The sequence below is a fragment of the Nerophis ophidion genome, linkage group LG03, assembly GCF_033978795.1.
Source record: "Nerophis ophidion isolate RoL-2023_Sa linkage group LG03, RoL_Noph_v1.0, whole genome shotgun sequence".
NCBI lineage: Eukaryota > Metazoa > Chordata > Actinopteri > Syngnathiformes > Syngnathidae > Nerophis > Nerophis ophidion.
In genome coordinates this window covers 50,895,120-50,916,521 of record NC_084613.1, presented here as the reverse complement: position 1 = coordinate 50,916,521, position 21,402 = coordinate 50,895,120, and the positions used below count along the sequence as shown (strand labels likewise).

The following is a 21,402-nucleotide window of genomic DNA, read 5'->3' as shown; positions in this document are numbered from 1 at the left end:
ACAATTTCCCAACTCATATGGAAACAGGGTTTGTACTTAAAACGTTACATTCAGACACATGGTTATATTTGTAAAATTCAACATGTCTGAAAAGTAAAAGGAAGACTCAGAACTTATTTAATCCTACCTGTTTTCTATTTTCATTACCGATAATTCATTTACACCATAATGTTTACATGTTGACAATTCTTAGATTTTGTCAATTCAATTTTGTTCACTTCCTGTGTGAAAAGAAAGGAAGGTGTTTAAATGGGATATCAATAAGCTATTTGGAGTAAAAAAAAATCTACAGATTATAAGTAGAAATACAAGTAAGAATAAAACAACTGATAACATATGTAATTAAAAAAAATATCCATCCATCCATTTTCTACTGCTTATTCCCTTTGGGGTCGCGGGGGGCGCTGCAGCCTATCTCAGCTACAATCGGGCGGAAGGCGGCGTACACCCTGGACAAGTATATAGATAATAAATACAATTAGTGGAAGCTTGAAATAGAAACAAGTTAATCCGAATAAAAAACTATAGAGATATACCATAAAATGCATTGTATTGTAAGCATATACTTGGCAAAAGATGTTGTTACTGCAGTGTTATGTAGATTTTTGATGACTTCAGATGTGCCACGTCTTTGTGAGTTGTCTCTTTTTTCCTGATGTTATCTTCAGTATTTGTCCAGTTCCTTCATGTCGATTATTTCCGTTACGTCATTCTCAATACTTGTCCAATTCCTGATGTCTTTGACAACAAGTTTGGCTTTCTCTAGTCCCCTATCTAATAAATTATATTTTTTTAAATGTAGCAGTTAGCGCTCCAAGGTCTACTAATCTTGAGAGAAACGTATTCCTGATATCATCTTCAGTATTTGTCCCATGTCTTTTCTTTCCATAATGTCATCGTCAGTGTTTGTCCCGTTCCTTGGTGTCTTTGACAACAAGTACTTTGGCTTTTTCTAATTCTCCATTTAATTAATAATAATTAATACATTTTGCAGTTAGAGCTCCAAGGTCTACTAAACTTGAGAATAGCGTAATCCTTCATGTGTGTCAACATATTTGGACTGTCATAAATAATAGTAGTATCTTCTATCCAGCAATATCATTTTATAGCTGCTGGATATCTTAAAGGGTGTTTTGGAGCCAGCAGGCTTGTTGTTTCACGTAGCGTTCACATGTACTTGCGTCTGGAACATTCCTGCGCACCATCGCATTATTGCCAGTAAGTGCCAAAAGTCGGTTCCGTTGCATTGATATCCAGTGTTGGGTTAAAGGGGAACATTATCACAATTTCAGAAGGGTTAAAACCAATAAAAATCAGTTCCCAGTGGTTTATTTTATTTTTCGAAGTTTTTTTCAAAATTTTACCCATACCGGAATATCCCGAAAAAAAGCTTTAAAGTGCCTGGTTTTCGCTATCTGCGAAGCCACCGTCCATTTTCCTGTGACGTCATCCAGTGATGCCAATACAAACAACATGGCAGATAGCACAGCAAGATATAGCGACATTAGCTCGGATTCAGACTCGGATTTTAGCGGCTTAAGCGATTCAACAGATTTAGCGTGTATTGAAACAGATGGTTGGAGTATGGAGGCAGATAGGGAAAACGGAATCTAAGAAGAAACTGAAGCTATTGAGCGAATAGCTATTGACGCTATTCGGCCATGTCTGCCTTAGCATCGCCGGTAAAATGTGCAGACCAAACGATCGGGACTTTCGCATTGACACTGGAGCAACTTAAATCCGTCGATTGGTAAGTGTTAGATTGGCATTAAATGTAGGTGGAGGGAAACTCTGGATGCAAATACAGCTACAAATGTACATACAGCTAGCCTAAATAGCATGTTAGCATCAGTTAGCTGGCAGTCATACCGCGACCAAACATGTTTGATTAGCACATAAGTCAGTAACATCAACAAAACTCACCTTTGTGATTTCGTTGGCTTTATCGTTGGAAATGCATCTGCTTTGAGTGTCGCAGGGTATCCATACATCTCTGTGCCATGTCTGTCGTAGCATCGCCAGTAAAATGTGCGGACCAAACAAGGGACTTTCACTTCTCTTGACACTGGAGCAACTTAAATCTGTCGATTGGTAAGTGTTTGTTTGGCATTAAATGTGGATGGTGGTAAAGGCTGGATGCAAATATAGCTACAAATGAGGCATAACGATGCAATATGTACATACAGGTAGGCCAAATAGCATGTTAGCATCTATTAGCATTCTGTGCTAATCGATGCACATTCTACGTAAATCAACTTGAATCCGTCCCTGATCGTGTTGTTACACCCTCCGACAACACACCGACGAGGCATGATGTCTCCAAGGTACCGGAAAACAGTCGAAAAAACGGAAAATAACAGAGCTGATTTGACTTGCTGCGTGTAATGTGTTTGAGAATATGGCCTTGACTACCTGTCATGCCCCTGTCCTCATGTCTCACACCTGTTTGCACTCATCATAGCTATTATTTAAACCAGAAGTTGCCAGGAAGTCAGTCTGGCGACTTTAAATGTACACATACCTCCTTCATGCCATGCCATGCTGTTTATTCCCTCCTGCTCATGCCAAGTAAGTTTTTTTAAGTTTTGTCATGTCACAGTTGTTGAGTTTTGTTTTAGTCTATAGTCATGCCATAGTGCTAGTTTTGTTTTCTAGTCAAGTTAGTTCTCCGCCCTCGTGCTCGCCTTTTGTTTGCTTCCTTAGTTTGTAGTTTGTTAGTATAAATAAATATGTACTTACATTCACGTCTCGCTCGTGCCAATTTTCCTTTGCATTGGAAAAACAATCCAAGTCATAGTCCAAGTCCTGACAAAAGTCGCCAGCATAACAGTTTCTCCACAAGTTTGGACGAGCCAGACGAGTTGGACGAAGGAAAGTGGGAGGTCCTGCGCGCCATGGAAGCGGAAACGCTGCGTTATTCCTCCGGGGAGCGCAGAGATATGATGTGGGGGCCAGATGGAAGACTGGTGCCGGTTAGCTCCATGTGCACCGGGGACGGCGCAGCGTCACAGCAGTCCCGGAAGCACAGCTCCCGACGAAGGACGTCAGGGAAGGCTTCCACGAGCGGACAGGAAGCGTCGCTCCCGCAAGCTCCTTCCCCTCTGGGCGGAAATAGGCTCCAGCCTGCCCGGCTTCTCCAGGACATCGTCACGCCACCGTCAGCAGACGACACCACAGACCTGGATTTTTTTTTTCAATAATTTTTCTTTTGATCACCCGCCTCCAGCAGAAGACTCTAGCCTAATAACCTTAATAAAACATTATCAAAACATGATTTTGAAAATCAGGTCAAATCAGTCACAGACATCCAATTTTCATGCCCTGCCCCCCAGGACTCAAGCCCCGCCCACATCACAATTTTTTTTTTCTTCTTCACCCACTCAATGCAAGGTAAAAGAAAAAATACTTTTTGGACAATTTAAAGGGGATGATTCTGCACCCCTCCTCACCTCCCTCCACCCCCCCCAAAAGACTGTTCCAGATCGCGGTGAGCGCGTCTGGTATCCGCTCCTTGAGGAAGGGGCTAAGGCTAGGAGCTGTTCAGATGGTATCGCCCAGCGTCTTGCTAAGCCACAGCCGCCAGCTCGGCCGCCGTCACCTGTGTTTCGGCCTGCCAAGCCACAGCCGCCAGCGCGCCCGCCGCCACCGGTCTTTCGGCCTGCCAAGCCGCAACCCCCAGCTAGGCCACCTCCACCTACTCCACAGCTAGCACCTGTCGCTACTCCAAGGCTAGCATCACGACCTGCACCACGGCTAGCACCGGGTCCACGGCTAGCACCAAGTTTAAGTCCACCGCTAGCACCTGGTCCAAGTCCACGGCCAGCACCAAGTCCGCGGCCAGCACCAAGTCCAAGTCCACGGCTAGCTCCAAGTCCACGGCTAGCACCAAGTCCAAGTCCACACCAAGCTCCAGTGCCTGTACCACGCCGGGCCCCAGTGCCTGCACCATAACAGGTACCATTGCCTGCACCACAACAGGTACCATTGTCTGCACCACGCCAGCCTCCGTGCCTGCACCACACTAAGCTCTAGTGCCTGCACCACGCCGGGCCCTAGTGCCTGCACCACACCGGGCCTCAGTGCCTTCACCACAACAGGTACCATTGCCTGCACCACGACAAGCTCCAGTGCCCGGTCCACGCCAAGCTCCAGTGCCTGCACCATGCCAAGCTCCAGTGCCTGCACCACGCTGGGCCCCAGTGCCTGAACCACAACAGGTACCATTTCCTGCACCACGACAAGCTCCAGCGCTGCTAGTAGCAGCACCACGCCGCCAAGCTCCAGCGCCGCCAGTAGCAGCTCCACGCCGCCAAGCTCCGGCGCCGCCAGTAGCAGCTCCATGCCAAGACCTGCCACCTGACGCTCCACGCCAAGCTTCTCCGCCTGCCACGATGACGACGCGTCCGCCTCCTCGCCGGCCACATATGTGGCCATTACGTGGTCGTCCGCCACGTCAAGGGCGCCGACCTCCTCGTCGGCCACGGTTGTGGCTGTTACCTGGTTGTCCACCACGCCAGGTGCGCCGACCTTCTCATCGGCCGCGGATGTGGCCCTTCCCGGGTCGCCCGCCTCGTCAGGTACAGCGGGCCTCTACGCGTCGCCGCCACCTCACTGTGCCCCGGTGGATTCAGAGTCCCCCTCCCGCCCTCCCATGACTCTTGATCATAGTTTTTTTTTGGACATCTGGGATCTGTTCTTGACGGGGGGGCTTTGTCATGTCTGTGTGTTCCTGTTTTGTTTTAGTCATGTTCGGTTGTGTTTTTTGGACATTCAGTTCTTGTTCCTGCACTTACTTGTTTGTCTTATTACCATAGCAACTCATTAGTTTTCACCTTGTCCTTTACATATACAGATACCTCCTTCATTCCATGCCATGCTGTTTATTCCCTCCTGCTCATGCCAAGTACATTTTTGGTTTTGTTATGTCACAGTTGTTGAGTTTTGTTTTTGTCTATAGTCATGACATTGTGCTAGTTTTGTTTTCTAGTCAAGTTTGTTCTCCGCCCTTTTGCGTGCCTTTTGTTTGCTTCCTTTGTTTGTAGTTTGTTAGTATAAATAAATATGTACTTACATTCACGTCTCGCTCGTGCCAATTTTCCTTTGCATCGGAAAAACAATCCAAGTCATAGTCCAAGTCCTGACAGGATTATACAAAATAAGACTGATTGTAAAGGCAAAATTCCGGACCCTCGATCCTTAGATTTCTGAAAATGTGGCCCCCAAAACCAATTTAGTCTCTGACATAAACCAAATCATCAATCTTACACATTTACACATAATGAAGAGTTTACTGTTAAAGTGGCAATTGTAATTTGAGCAGGGAATTTATTGGTTTTCACTAGGGCTGTCTTTGACTAAGAATTTTCCGTAGTAAAATCTGATTCGTTAGATTTTACCCATAGTCGACAATCACTCGAGTTTATGGCATTTCTTTTCAAGAAAAATAAACAGATGATATATATTTAGTAGTATATGCTGACTGGTCACTACGTGTCAGTACCGTCACATGGACGTAGTTAAACACTTACAGCAGGGTACTCGAACATGCGGCCCGCGGGCGTTGTTTTGCGGCCCGCACTTTGATATGACAATTTTATGTATGTGTGGCCCGCGAACTTGACAGCGTCATACTTCCCAATGTTTCCAATTTTCACGGGAGTCCCCTTAGTATCAGGTTATCCATTCTCTGGTAATCCCTGCCGATTTTTACCCAATCAACAATACTCATGGGGTGCCGCTATGGCACTGTTCTTAACATCCTCTGAATTCTGTACGGACAGCGTGCAAGCCTATTTGATTGTTACATTTGGCTGAGCAGTACACATGTGTGATGTTGCAGGACATATTTGGTCAACAAGTCACACTGAGGGTGGCCGTAAAAAAAACTTTAACACTGTTACAAATATGTGCCAGATTGTGAACCCACACTAAATAAGAATGAGAAACACATTTCAGGAGAACATCCGCACCGTAATACAACATGAACTCAACAGAACAAATACCCAGAATCCCATGCAGGCCTGACTCTTCCGGGCTACAATACACACACCCACGCCACCACCAACCCCCACGCCCTCACTCTCCCTACTTGCGTCGGTTGAGGTTGTGTATATTGTAGCCCAGGGGAGTTTGGGCTGCAAGGTGTTCTGGGTATTTGTTCTCTTGTGTTTAAATTGTGTTAGGGTGCGGATATTATCCCAAAATGTGTTTGTCATTTTTGTTTGGTGTGGGTTCAAAGTGTGGCGCATATTTGTAACAGTGTCAAAGTCGTTTATATGGCCACCCTCAGTGTGACCCATATGGCTGTTGAATAAGTACATCTTGCAGCCACTGACGTTGTTCTGCACAAGTCTCGCACAACATGATTAGAGTTGTCACTTTAGTTGTGTAATGTGTGCAATGTTGAGTTGTAGGGTACTAGTTCTCTTATAAATGGTTCTCTACGTGAAGGTATGCCAAGGGTTAAGTGAGATTTATCAAACACATTCTAAAAAATAGCAGTTAGCCATAAATACTTAATAAATATATTTATTGGATAACACTTCAACAAAATATGAACGTAAGTACACACACTGTGAAAATAAATGCAACAATGCGATTTTTGTGGACATGTTCCATAAATATTGATGTTAAAGATTTATTTTTTTGTGAAGAAATGTTTAGAATGAAGTTGATGAATCCAGATGGATCTCTACTACAATCCCCAAAGATGGCACTTTAAGTTGATGATTACTTCTATGTGTAGAAATCTTTATTTATAATTGAATTACTTGTTTATTTTTCAACAAGTTATTTAGTTATTTTTGTATATTTTTTTCCAAATAGTTCAAGAAAGACCACCACAAATGAGCAATATTTTTGCACTGTTATACAATTTAATAAATCAGAAACTGATGACATAGTGCTGTATTTTACTTCTTTATCTCTTTTTTTCCAACCAAAATGCTTTGCTCTGATTAGGGGGTACTTTAATTAAAAAAATGTTCACAGGGAGTACATCACTAAAAAAAGGTTGAGAACCACTGTTTTACAGGACGTTATAGGCAGTGCAGTCACGGCAGCCCTTAATAATGTCGGCTGGGTGAAAATTGGGACAAATTCGGGAAAAAGGTTGCAATGGTAGATTGTCGGGAGGTGCACTGAAATTCAGGAGTCTCCCGGAAAAATTGTGAGGGTTGGCTTTCCTGCCCTAGCAATGCTAGGGTGGGAAAGCCATTCATAGAAGGTGAATTCATTAAAAAGTGCATGTTAGATTTTTTAAGAAATTTTTTCTTGCGGCCCAGCCTCACCCAGTTTCTGCATCCAGCGGCCCCCAGGTAAATTGAGTTTGCGACCTCTGACTTACAGTATCCATCCATCCATCCATCCATCCATCCATCCATCCATCCATCCATCCATATCCGTATACACGTGAATATTTCAAAGTTAAATAAAGGTTATTTTTCAAAGAAATACAGTCTTACATTAAAGTGAAGAAAACAAAGGTCTTGCTACTTTTTCCACCAAAAAAATGGATGTACTACAGCTTGTAAAGTTCTCCGTTCTAGCGCAACACCAAGAAGAAATCAAACTTGACTAAACAGAGGAAGCAAAAGTAAGTAAGTGAAAATTCAGTTTTTGTATGGGAACCAGCGACAGGACCACTATTTTTTTTTCAAGAGAATGGTAAATGGGTTGTACTTGTACAGCGCTTTTCTACCCCTTTTTAAGGAGCCCAAAGCGCTTTGACAGGATTTCCAGATTCACCCATTCACACACACATTCACACACCGTCGGCGGGAGCTGCTATGCAAGGCGCTCACCAGGACCCATCAGGAGCGAGGGTGAAGTGTCTTGCCCAAGGACACAACGGACGTCTAATTCCTGGTGATCAGTCCTACCGGGGCTGACGGTGGGATTTCAGCTGGCCATAGGCTCACGATGGTACAGCGAGCTCTCTGTCTGGCTTACCAGCGTCCCAACGAGCCTCCATCACGTCCCCATTGTAAAAACATCCTCCCAATACTATTAGTAAGATATTCTTGTGTGCAGTTTTTATATTATAAGAGGTGTAGGAGGCTAAAACACACTGACTGATCTTTGAGACAAGACGTCACACCAGGTAGCAGCAACCCGCTTTAAGAGAGTCTGAAGTTACAGCCAAAACTAAGAATCAGTTTCACCCTCTAAAAACGATTTGTCTTCACACAGGGAATATTTGCTAAAATTCAAAGAAAACTTAAGGAATGCAATTAAGTTTACTCTCCTAATACACCTGCTGTACGCAAGGCCTCAGCAGGTATTAACGGAATATCAATATCAGACGATTTGACCGAGGTTGATAGTCGAATCAGAATCCATCGAATCGTCAATTCTCCAACAATTTGAAAAAATCCCTTGTTAACAACTTTGTTGTTCAGCTCGGTGTGAGAGAACAGCAAAAATTGTGGGACAATTTTTTTACACATTGAACAGTTTGTGTAAATGTGCATTTAAAAGTTTGGATGACCACCAAAAGATGTTCCTTCAACAGCTGCAACGGTAGCCATATTCAGATGCAGGAGTAGCTTTTGAACGCTAGAGGACGCCAAAGAACAACTAATCATTTCGGTTTAACTCAGCAGTGAGCTTAGAAAGTTCCTGAACTCTAAACTAAACTGACATTTCCTAAGAATGAATAAAGCAACCTGAGATAATAAACACTATTCATTTGATCACACCAGTGTTCATGCCTAAGAGCATTTTGTGCATTCGGTGTACCAAATGAATCAGAAAAAGTGAGTGGTTTTCATTTCCCACTGCAAACATTGGGACTCATCCCTTGACACATGTCCAAATAAATTGTATTTTGTTGCTTGAAACACCCCCACCGTGTAGTCTGGCCAACTGCTGTGAGGTCACACTGGCGCTGGAAACTCATTAAAGCGCCAGACCGATGGAATTTGAAGGGAAAATGTCATTTTCATGGAACTACTCGGTCCCAGCAGGGGGGCTATGCATCAAGTAACAGGCGGGGTTTTCGTCACAGAGCAAAATGGTGGTAAATTGAGAGTTGTGAACTGCCCCCCCTATTAAGAAGCTACTGGTGGAAAGATTCTTCCCACTTGGAAGGAAGCTTTTCCTCCTTGGACATCTGCTTGTGGAGTCTGTAGGAATCAGAGAGGAGAGAAGGTGCAGAGGGGGAGGCTTCACACAGGATCACCAGAATTCACCATCACCATCTTTTTGGCTCTGAAATTAGGTGAGTTGTCCACAACTTTACTTAGTTTATTCATGAACATTCTATTTATTATTGAACACTATTATTTGTTGTTGTTTTCTGTAGGTTTTTGCAGATACATGTTTTGTTGTTTACAGAGAATACAGTGATTTAGATTTTCTTGTTTAAACATACTTTAACCAAATTAAACTTTTTTTTTTTTAATCCTCATATCACACCGCCACAAGCGGTAAGCTACAGTCCTAAATATTTTAGAACTGGCTTAGTTTTTTTTTTTTTTTCCAAATTGTTCATTTCTAGGAGTAAAACTCCTTGTGTGGATGAAAAATGGCCACAATTTTGTATAAATTCATGAAAATAACTACACGTACTCAGTGCATCTATAGTAGGCTATTTGAGGTGTAATCTAACCTAGAAGTTGACATTATTATCCCTGGTTATTAAATATGATATTGTAAGCTATGGTAAAATAATCACAAGTACATTTGTTTTAATCATAAAAAGGGCTAAGTATTGAAACTCCCCTGTCCTTAGATAGCTGCAACTTGTGTGGCCGTTTAGCTTCTGCTGACTCTGCAGATCTCAGCGGTATCCAAACCTTTTCCACCAAGGGCTGCAAACAGAATAATCGAATGATGCAATGGCAATTTTCATATTTGTATATTTTTCTGAATTCTGTAAAAATGCTAAAACAGCTTATTTATACACACACTTGTTATTTCTACTTTCAGTATCAACATTTCAGCTTTTTCTCTTTACATTGTGCTCAGTTTTCCCCCATTTTTTTAGTTTTAAAATGTTTTTTTGTTTAGTTGTATTCCGACTGAGACCCTACCGGCAATAACTGAGCTACAGTTACAATCGTTGCCTGCAATATTCACTTCAGACACATGTGCGGTGGTTTGCTTGACATATCGTGACCTTTTATCTTTTTGTCTGTTTTTCAGACTGATTGCAGCCCTGCTGACCCTTTAGGGCCAAACATGAAGACAGGGCTCTCTTTAGTCACGGCTGCCTTGCTTGCAGCTTTGATATCCTCCATCGATGCTCAAGGTAAGCAAAGCACACCCGTCAATCATGATAACTACACACACTTTCCTCCCTATTTCTGTCTCTTCATCTCCTCCCTCTCTCTTTTTAAAAGTTATCTCCATTTTATTGTGTTCAAGGAATTAGTCCTTTATTGTAATATTGCCAGTAATGATTATGTTAATAAAGTTGTACTTATTTATGTGTATGTTACATACATACATGCATTTGTGGTGTACTTTGTCAGATTCATATGTCAAGACCTATTATAAATGAGCATTTATGTTGTATGTTTTTTCACTATTTGTAAAAAATTGTAATAACCAAATAACTTTGCATTAGTTTACACTTCCAATTTCAAATGAAATTTCTTAAAGAAGACTTCAACAAATGTAATTTATTTTTTATTGTTTTGCTATTAAAAACCTTTGTTATTTCCCATGGGGACAGTTGCTAAATCCCAATTACTTGCACAATGGAAAGAATGATTAGACTTTTGTAAGTTATTATTACAGTGTGGAATCAGTGGTTTTAAGTCCTCACATTACCTATAATGATGCTTTCAAAAGTGGGAACACATCAGTATGATTTATGAAACATTCAGAATGTCAGTAGTAAAAAAAAGGAAAACTAAATAAATCACGGTTACATAAATCAGATGTACTCTTTTTGCCGTATGTGTCACTGTTTTGTTATATACATGTTAAAATGCTTTTGAGGGTAAAACGAAAAGTGACTTTATATACAAGAATCTAACCCAAAATCATATGAAATATGGTATGGAAACTTTGTCATTTCCCCCCAAATAATAGCTCTCTGGCAGCATGAGTGGAGTCTAAACTCTCCTCTCACATATCGCCACCGGAGGAATGGAAAGATGAAATTGGAGAATAGCAAAAGCTTTCTCAAAGAGCACAAAGACACACAAAGAGCCCTTCTAGGGGCTCCTTTGCGGGCATTTGCGAAAATCGCTGACTTGCAACACGTATGGAAAGTTACAATGCAGTAATGTTTAATGTCAGCACATGCGGAATGACTTTGGCATTTTTCCTGCCTCTCTGGGAGGGTCCATGTTCATCCCCTAGCCCCCTCTCCGTGGTCTCCCCTTCTGGCAGGAGCACAAACCAGGGTGGCTGTCTGCCTGGAGACTGAGGTTACTCAGAGAACAGTAGCCAGACGTAGAGCGGGTGTCTTTTATTAAGAACTGATGGGACATAACACCAACAGCCACAAGAGCCTAACAATATCAGGCAAGACCACCTTTAGTGTATTTTAACTCCAAGGACATAAACATGAACCAAATGTGGGAGGCAAAGTCTTGCCCGAATCATTTTCTCCAGTTTTATTTAGCCATCTTTTGAATCCCCACACACATATTCACACCTTCATACCATGGTTGGAGCAGTGCACTCGTGGAGAAATGAACGGGGACACGTTCCGTCGAGTATATAAGCCAGGTTGGTGATCCTCCAATCCTAGTTTTTTACGTTATTAATGGGCTCCTGTTCGTCATCTGCCTCTGCATTGCCAAGCTATGGCTTCCTTCCATCAAAAAGTATATTTTTCAATGATATTCATGGCAAACCTCTTATTACTGGCCAGCACGCAGCCTCTTGTAGAACCTCTATCCTCACATCTAATTAGCTGCATGCTTCCTTCCTATGTCAGGTTTTAGCAAAATACTTAAAGACAGAAACACTAACTAATTTAATGATTTCGCTTCATCAGTCATTAGAGACTCACACAATAATTAGGTAAGTTCATAAAGATAATAACACACACACTTTTATACATTCACTTCCTTCCGTTGGCATGGAACTACATTGTGGGCTGTTAGGCTGGCGGCTATAAGAAGGAATATCATTCTAAAATATGTTTGTCACCTGTCTGTGTGGTCCCAACTGTACATGGAGAAGCAAGTCCAACAAAGTTGTTAAGCCGAACAACTTTCACATGTACATGATGCATGACCCGAAAAATGTCTGTTCTTGTTCCAATCTATATGTTCTTTTTTTTAAAAAGAACTAGTTTGCCGTTGATTGTACATGTTCAAATTGTTTTGATGCTGTCAGTGGAAAAAGTGCACAAGAGTCTCCTGTGACGCATTGTGTAATCTTTTTAAACGGTTTGCAATGGATGTGTGCCACTGGCTCATATCAGGCCACTTGAACCTCATTAACAACATAGAATATGTTTATATACCGCGTGTATATAAAACATATGGAGTTCAATTGTGTCAAGGCTAGAATATGGCATCTTGGAGTCCATTGTATAATCAGTAACTTTCAGTGAAGTTGTGTTTTTTGTCATGCTGAGATCAACTTTGTGGTTAACGTGGTCGGGGCATGCATTGTAATGACTGCACCCAGCATGTTATTTGGATAGTTCACTCAATGTTTGCACTGTGGTCATGTTTTCGGTCGTGCACATGTTCTGTATGCCAGTGCTTGAGTTGTTGGCCACCGTGGTCGGGCAACTCAAACAAACGCCATTTTTGCTCCAAAATGGCTTTTTTTCCACTTTGTGTATTGTTACATATTCTTTACTCGTCATATCACACATGAACATCAAAGCTTTGTGTCTGTCCCCCAACAACGAAACAAGCCCACTTCAGTCATGAAGTGTTTGTCGTTGGGATTGACGTGAATGCTGTCTTCTTGTTGATCAAAAATATAATTTCAAACATACAATACTTTCCATTTATGTGTGATTTAAACACTACTTTATCTCTTGTTTACAGTGGAACCCCCCTCGGATTTGAACTTTAAAATTTTAAATGAGAACACAGTGGAAATGTCATGGGCAAGGCCCTCGTCAAGGATAGACGGCTTTAGAATACAAATCGTTTCAGAGGCTGGTCAGTAAGAACACAAGCATGCACCATTTACAAACATCCACATACTGCAACCTAACATTCTATTTATTGCTTATTTTCATCCAGATGAACCGACCAGAGACTTTGCTCTTAATCCGTACACCACAAGCACTTCACTCACTAACCTAACCCCTGATCTGGACTACTCTGTGTCCATCAACGCCTATTATGGATCAGAGGAGAGCATTCCCATTTTTGGTCAACTCACAAGTAAGTTTGAACTTCTTTTTTTGAAAAGTAAAATATGTGTGCAAATGTGGGAGGCCACCACATTGTTTTGTTGTTGTTCCTTTATTTATCTTTTTTCACAGCCGTCAGGTTAACATGGTGAAACAGTAAACAGTAGAACATATAAAGTAACAAAACCAACTGTTGTGAATGGGTTGGGCCTTAGCCAAAGAAGAACCAATCAAAGAATGGTGAAGATCAAGATAGAAGTGCTTATAGATACGGCAACTGTCCACCCCCCAGGAATCTTCATATCACTGCCCATCTGTTTGTTGTTGAAGCAGGAAGTAGTCTAATAATAAACCCAAACATTTTTTTTCACTTTTATCAGCACTTTGGCCTTGGTGGAGCTTTGCACTGTGCTGAATAAAATTCAAAAGGAAGCAGATGCGGCGTTAAGAATTTTAAAACAACAAAACCAACAATGGCCAAATACTTTTTAGAGCTTTGACCCCAGGGAACATGCTTTATCAGTATAATGCTGTATCATGCTTTAAACTCTGATTGGATAAGCTGTGTGCAACAAAACGATCCTGACTTCCTCATTTTGATGAATAAAAAAAAAAAATCACAAGTAATTTTGTTCATTCTTGTCTTGTCAATTAAAATGTTTTATACACTGCGCTCCTAAGTTATTGTTGCTGATAAATTACAACCATTATTACTATTATTTATCTAATTTTATTTCTCAGTATCAAAAGGTTCAAGTCAATCAAAAAAGTTTTCCAGTTTAAATAAGGATACATTTTTTTTTCTGAATTTCTGGCAAATTGATGCACTTTAAATATTTTCAGTTACAGAGTAAAAGTAAATGTTAATTAAGTTATTCTTTCTTGTAAGTTCATTTATATGTGTTTCTTTTTCTGTTTTATTTAATGTCAATATGAATACAATGTTATGCAGAGGTGTATTTATAACAATTTTATAGACAAATGATACTATTGATGGCGGCGGAGAATTTGTTTTCTTTTTCCTCGGGTGTGGCACGGAAAAAAACATTTTTGAGAAGCACTGGGTTCAGGTGAAGAAGCGGGTCCGCTCAAAATAAACTGCGTGATTAATCTGCAATTATACATGATTAATGCGATGATTTTTTTTTGTGATTAATCACACGAGTTAATACACTCATTTTTTGAGTTCGAGTTTAACACCATAAGATTTTGATACATACTACCTAATCAAGCATCCCTTTAGTGAATATTGCAAGATCAACAACCAAAGACCTTCTATAAATTTTGATTATGTCTTGTCCCAGCCTCTTTAAAATAAAATGTATCAAATATTTTCACGGAATATGGGTTACAGTATATATTTTAGGATGTCAGTGATGCCTTTTCCAGAGTGTACTACTTTTTATGCCTTACAGTATGCGTCAAACATACACTATCCGTCTGTTTGTAGCTGTTGACTATTTTTTTTTGCAACACACTGATTTTCTCACCTTCTCCTGCTGCAAAAATAACGCAGTAGGATCGGGGCAACAATGTTCACTGCTAAACATAGAGGTGTTCCTGTCTTTCAGTTCAGTCTGGTAACGCCACTGGACGAGTCAGGAGGCCACAGTCCCAAGACATCAGTGAGTATTTTTCGTCTTGTGCCAAACAAAATATTTTTGAGGCTTCTTTGCCATCTTATTTTTTAAATATCTTGTCATGCTGGCCCTGACAGAATATTTTTCCCTTGGAATAATTTGGTCATATTATCTTATGCTAGGTTGTCAAAGGTGAGCACACAACGTTCCTTACAGTGACTGGGAAAGCTAGCATGATTCCGTTAATTAAAAGCAGTCTCTAAAAAAGTAAACGGAGGCTTCAAGTCAAAACACAATGTTTCTTTTGTGTGTCATGAAGAGGAATAGAGCAGAAAGGGATGGGTTAACCAGCAAAGACACGTCTACTGCACCACATAGAGACAAGCACCATCTGACAAAATACATCATAAGGATTTAAACCATACTTGTCAGCCCTCTTGATTTTCCCGGGAGACTCTCGAATTTCAGAGCCCCTCCTGAAAATCTCCCGGGGCAACCATTCTCCCGAATTATTCCCTAATTCCACCTGGACAACAATATTGGGGGCGCGCCATAAAGGCGGTGCCTTTGGCGTCCTTCACAACCTGTCGTCGCGTCAGCTTTTCCTCCATACAAACAGCGCTCAGAACCAGAAAAGTTTTTATTGCCATTGTTTGAGAACGGGTTCACAAACTAGGAATTTTACCTGGCGCAATCATGCATCATAAAAGTCATATGACACAGAATAGAATAACATGAGCTGTAATTGAGCTATCAGATCTTGGTATTGTTCAAGTGTCTGATGGCCGAGGGGAAAAAACTGTTCAGGTGGCGGGAGGTGTGGGTCTGGATGGAAAAGGGGAGAATATTTTGTGTCCAGGGTGAGAAGAATACTATATATGCGGCTTTTACACACACTCTTAAGTAAATGCAAACCATACTTGATCAACAATCATACAGGTCACTCTGAGGGTAGTCATATAAACAACTTTAACACTGTTACAAATATGCGCCACACTGTGAACCCACACCAAACAAGAGTGACAAACACATTTCCGGCGTACATCTGCACCGTAACACAACATAAACACAAAAGAACAAATACCCAGAACCCCTTGCAGCACTAACTCTTCTGGGACACTACAATATACAGCCACCGTTACCACCACACCCCACACCCCCTTACCTGTGCATCTGACCAATCTTAAGTCTAAGGCTACATCTGACCAATCTAAGTCAATGAGCATGAACTGATGAAGCCAACAGGGATGAGAGGCAAGACATCTCCTAAGACAAACCAAACAGTCCAGTTGCGATCAATTGAATGCCCTGAGATAATCCTGTGGCAGCAATGTACTGTACATCCTTTGCACATTTGAAGATGATGAGCCTCACCTGTGCATAATAGGTCCCCACATATATCTTGGGGCAGTACATAAAACGCGCGGTCTACATGTAGGTAGCGACGGCCCTGTATTTAGTTTACAGAGTTGCTTCAAGGGTAGAATGACTTTACCAAACCAAAACTTTGGCCGGTAACCCCATTCTTTTTTTGGTATTAAAGCACACATTGAAAGAAAAGGTCATCATACAAGTATTTTTACACCCATCAAGCTCTAAGTTTAGGTCAATCAAAATTCTGCAACATGACATTATAAAACAGACTGAATTTTGCTCTTTGTCTCTGCAGAGTGTTCCGTTAGTGCAATCGCAGATTTGGTGTTTCTGGTGGACGGTTCATGGAGCGTGGGTAGAGAGAACTTTAAGCACATCCGTAGTTTTATCGCCGGTCTGGCCGGTGCCTTTGACATCGGCAAGGACAAAACTCAAGTGGCTGTGGTGCAATACAGCACAGACACTCGAACAGAGTTCCCCCTCACACGATACACCAGAAGAGGTGACCTGCTTCAAGCCATCAACACACTGCCATACAAGGGAGGAAATACCATGACAGGTATGGGTCTAATTGATCTTGTATATATTGTATTTGAACAAATTAAAGCAAATATATAAAATATCCTTTATGCCTCTGCTTTTAGGTGATGCTATTGATTACTTGCTGCAAAACATATTCACGGAGGAAGCTGGATCCAGGAAAGGTTTTCCAAAGATAGCTATGATTATCACTGATGGAAAATCCCAAGATCCAGTGGAGGAATATGCTAGAAGACTCAGGAATATTGGAGTGGAAATATTTGTCCTAGGTATGATTTTTCTCAAAGGTCCTATTGGAAACCTTTGGTCTTTCACTGATACTTTGTGATAAGATGCCTCATAAAAGCTACACTAAAACCAAGCATCTGAATAAACATTTTTGTACTTCTTATTTTCCATCTCAGGTATTAAAGGAGCAGATGAAGATGAGCTCAAAGAAATGGCCTCTACCCCATACAGCAAACATGTATACAATGTGCCCAACTTTGACAGGATCCAAGAGGTCCAGAAAAAGATTGTTTCAGAGGTGTGCTCAGGTGTGGATGAGCAGCTCAGCGTAATAGTCAGCGGTGAAGAAAGTAGGTCTATAATTATACTCCAATGGCTATTTATGGGCTTCAAAATCTTGTTTACTACACAGTTAGGAAATTTACAGCACTCTCTAAATTGTTGCATAATTTTCTTTCAGTGGTGGAGCCAGCATACAACTTGCAAGTCACGGAAATTGCCTCAAAGTCAATGAGAATTACGTGGGATCCATCCCTGGGGCAGATCACAGGCTATAAGCTCGTCCTTGTTCCCATGTTGCCCGGCATTAAGCGGCAAGAGTTGTACATCGGAGCTACACAGACATCTATCATTGTGCGTGACCTCTCGTCTGAAACGGAATACGAGATAAGCCTGTACGCCTTAAAGGGTCTGACACCTAGTGAGCCCATCATGGCTTTGGAGAAGACGCAACCTGTCAAAGTCAGAACAGGTGAGGGGATTTGTTGGTATGATTTGCTGTCATCATTGTCATCACCTTATGTTGATTTTGTGGTGTAACTTGTTTCTGTGTTTGCGCCCATTCTAGAATGCTCTCTCGGAGTGGATGTTCAGGCTGACGTGGTTCTACTGGTAGACGGCTCGTACAGTATTGGATTACAAAACTTTGCCAAAGTCCGTGCCTTCTTGGAGGTACTTGTGGATTCATTCGACATTGGACCCAACAAGGTCCAGATTAGCTTGGTCCAGTACAGTCGAGATCCGCACACTGAGTTCTCCCTAAGCACCCATCATGACATTAGTGCTGTTGTCAAAGCTGTACGCACCTTCCCTTACCGTGGAGGCTCCACCAACACTGGCAGGGCCATGGCATATGTCAAGGACAAAGTCTTTGTCAATTCCCGTGGAGCGAGAGACAATGTCCCCCGTGTTATGGTGTTGATCACCGACGGAAAGTCATCAGACTCTTTTCAGGATGCGGCAACCAACCTGAGGAATAGCGATGTGGAGATTTTCGCTGTTGGTGTGAAAGATGCAGTGAGGTCAGAGCTTGAAGCCATCGCCAATCAACCGTCAGATACTCATGTCTATGAGGTGGAGGACTTTGATGCCTTCCAGAGGATCTCCAAAGAGCTTACCCAGTCCATCTGTTTGAGGATCGAACAGGAGCTGCTCAAAATCAAAAAGAAGAGTAAGTAGGAGGACAGATTTTCTTAACAAACCAATTACGAGCAACTACATTCAGATTCAGACTAACTTTTTTTTTAATAATACTGGTTGTTACAACAAGATTAGGTAGGAGGTACCATGTGTACAGCACAGACAAAAACACACACGTTTAACACAAGACAAAAACATGGAAATGGCACTAAAAACAGAAACAAATGCAATACAAAATGTTATGAATAAATAATACTGAATGTGGGATGAGTATAAAAACTGAAGGGTATAGGAATAAATATAAAATATAAATACAGATGGTGCATTGGATATACATAAAGAGTGTGCAACAAAATGTGCAAGAGTTCAGGATGTGGTAGTTTGGGTTAATGTTTCGGGGTCGATTTATGTCTATTAGGAGAAGAAATTGTTTGCTAGCTTGCTGTTGCAGGATTTTATTAATCTGTAACATCTTCGAGAAGGCAACAGGTCAAACATACAGTAGAGTGAGCAGGGTCTTCTGTGTTGGCCGTGGTCCTCCTGAGGCAGCAGGATGAGGAGATGAGTTCCAGGGTGGGCAAGGGGCAGCCAATGATTTTTGGGCAGTGTTTATGACCCTTTGCATCGCCTTTTCGTCCTAAACTGTGGAGCCTGTTTACCCCACTCCCAGACTGTAGGTCAGGACGTTCTCCGCAGAGGAGTGATAGAAGGCCGACAGCAGCTTAGTGGCCAAGTTGTGCATCATGAGGACGCGCAGGAAGTACAGCCGCTGGTGGGTCTTCTTCACTGATGCCCGAACGTTTAAGGTCCAGAAGCAGTCGGAGGAGATGTGGGTGCCTAGAAACCTAAAGGTGGTCACTGTTTGCACCCGTTCTCCTTTTTTGAGGAGAGGGGTATGGTCCTTGCTGTTTTTCCCGATGTCCATAATTACTTTTTTAGTCTTTTGGCTGTTCAGTGCCAGGTTTTTGTCTGAGCACCAGAGAGACCATTTCTCTACCTCAGCGCTGTGTGCTGTCTCGTCCTCACCATAGATGAATCCAACCATGGTGGTATCGTCCCCATATTTAATAATGCGGTTGGTTGGGTGGGTCGGAGTACAGTCATGCGTGTACAGGGCGCACAGAAGGGCTCAAGACGCAGCCTCGGGGTGATCCGGTGCTGAGTGTGGGTTTGGAAGAGTGGTGGGGGCCGAGTCTCACCGAGAGGAAGTTTTTAATCCAGTTGCAGGTGGGGCATGGGATATCGAACTGCAGGAGTTTGTCTCTAAGGATAATGATTTCCACCCTGAGCTGTGGTCCACATATAGCGATGGCGTCTTCCGCAAACTCGTGGGAGTCGAAGGAGGGAGGGAGGCAGGCTCTGATGGGGCGGCATGGCGTAGTGGGTAGAGCGGCCGTGCCAGAAACCTGAGGGTTGCAGGTTCGCTTCCCACCTATTGACATCCAAATCACTGCCGTTGTGTCCTTGGGCAGGACACTTCACCCTTGCCCCCGGTGCCGCTCACACTGGTGAATGAATGATGAATGAATGATTGGTGGTGGTCGGAGGCGCAAACTGGCAGCCACGCTTCCGTCAGTCTACCCCAGGGCAGCTGTGGCTACAGATGTAGCTTACCACCACCAGGTGTGAATGAATGATGGGTTCCAACTTCTCTGTGAGCGCTTTGAGTATCTAACAATAGAAAAGCGCGATATAAATCTAATCCATTATTATTATTATTATTATGCTTGGAGACCGATCGCTCAAAACACTTCATGATTACAAATGTCAAAGCTATTGGTATGTAATAATTCAGGCTGCCTATGGCAGTTTTTTGGGGGAAGGGGATGATGGTGGAGGCCTTCAGACATGTGGGGACGGTGGCATGTGTCAGGAAGAGATTGAACAGTTTTGTGAGGTTCACGGCCAGTTGGTCTGCACATGCTTTGATCACCTTGCCCAGGATATTACCGAGACCAACAGCTTTCCTGATGTTCACTGCCTGTAGATTAGGGAGAGGGTTGAGGTGCTGGATTCAGGGGGAATAGTGTCAGTGGTTGTGTGGTGGTGGTTTCTAACCGGACAAAGAAGCTGTTTGAATTTCTATCGAAATAACAGCGCTTCTCACCCTATCTCTAAGGGAGAGCCCCGCCACCCAATGTAGGAAACTCCTTTCGGCTGCTTGGACCCTTGATATTTTCCTTTCCGTCATAACCCAAAGCTCATGACGATAGGTGAGGATAAGGATGTAGATCGACCGGTAAATTGAGAGCTTTGCCCTTCGGCTTAGCTCATTCTTCACTATGACGGTCCAATGCAGGGTGCACATCACTGCAAACGCTGCACCGATCCGCCTGTCGATCTCATGATCCACTCTTCCTCCTCTCGTGAACAAGACCCCAAGGTACTTGAACTCCTCCACTTGGAGCTCCACAAACCCAATAATTAAAGAATGCAGCCATGCTTGACGACTTAATTTTGTAAACCTTTCAAGCAAAGAACGAAGAACATAGAAAACGTTGTTCACTGCTCTCAGTAATTAAGGGTTATTTGGTAAATTGAACGAAGGCCCACAAAACATTGTACTGACAGTGTATCACAATCATGGCGCTATTACTTTCACGTGATTCAGACTTTAATATGCGATCATTTTATTTTGTAGGTCTGCTTCCACCCACGGATTTGGTATTCTCAGAAATTACCTCCCGCAGCTTCCGCACTACCTGGACTGCACCTGCGGCCTACATCTTGTCTTACCTTGTTCGATTCCGTAAGTCCGAAGATGTCACCGGAGACTACGTTACCCTGGCGGTACCCAGTGATACCACCACAGCTGTTCTGCCTCATCTGTACCCTCTTACGCCGTATGAGGTCAACGTCTTTGCTCAGTACGAGAAAGGAGACAGTTTTCCTTTGACTGGTGAAGAAACCACCCTCGAAGGTGAGATATTGTATTGACTGTATAAAATATTATGTTCAGTGTATTTTCAAATAAAAGCA

At 42.4% G+C, this 21,402-nt stretch overlaps 1 protein-coding gene across 6 annotated transcripts in view; it reads left to right on the top strand.

Annotated features, from left to right (window-relative positions):
- The first annotated feature begins 8,930 nt into the window (after nt 1–8,930).
- The window catches only part of LOC133549768 (collagen alpha-1(XII) chain-like), a 70,655-nt gene continuing 58,183 nt past the window's right edge, over nt 8,931–21,402 (top strand). For 3 of the 6 annotated variants that reach the window (XM_061895525.1, XM_061895526.1, XM_061895524.1), the window contains exons 1-11: nt 8,932–9,220; nt 10,147–10,252; nt 12,969–13,085; nt 13,170–13,313; nt 14,854–14,907; nt 16,532–16,795; nt 16,881–17,045; nt 17,181–17,354; nt 17,465–17,755; nt 17,852–18,454; nt 21,065–21,343. In XM_061895525.1, coding sequence (XP_061751509.1) covers nt 10,183–10,252; nt 12,969–13,085; nt 13,170–13,313; nt 14,854–14,907; nt 16,532–16,795; nt 16,881–17,045; nt 17,181–17,354; nt 17,465–17,755; nt 17,852–18,454; nt 21,065–21,343 — 2,161 coding nt within the window. In that variant the 5' untranslated portion in view covers nt 8,932–9,220; nt 10,147–10,182. Of the gene's footprint in view, nt 9,221–10,146; nt 10,253–12,968; nt 13,086–13,169; nt 13,314–14,853; nt 14,908–16,531; nt 16,796–16,880; nt 17,046–17,180; nt 17,355–17,464; nt 17,756–17,851; nt 18,455–21,064; nt 21,344–21,402 lie in introns of all 6 variants that reach the window. The other 3 variants (XM_061895528.1, XM_061895527.1, XM_061895529.1) reach the window with 3 other exon arrangements.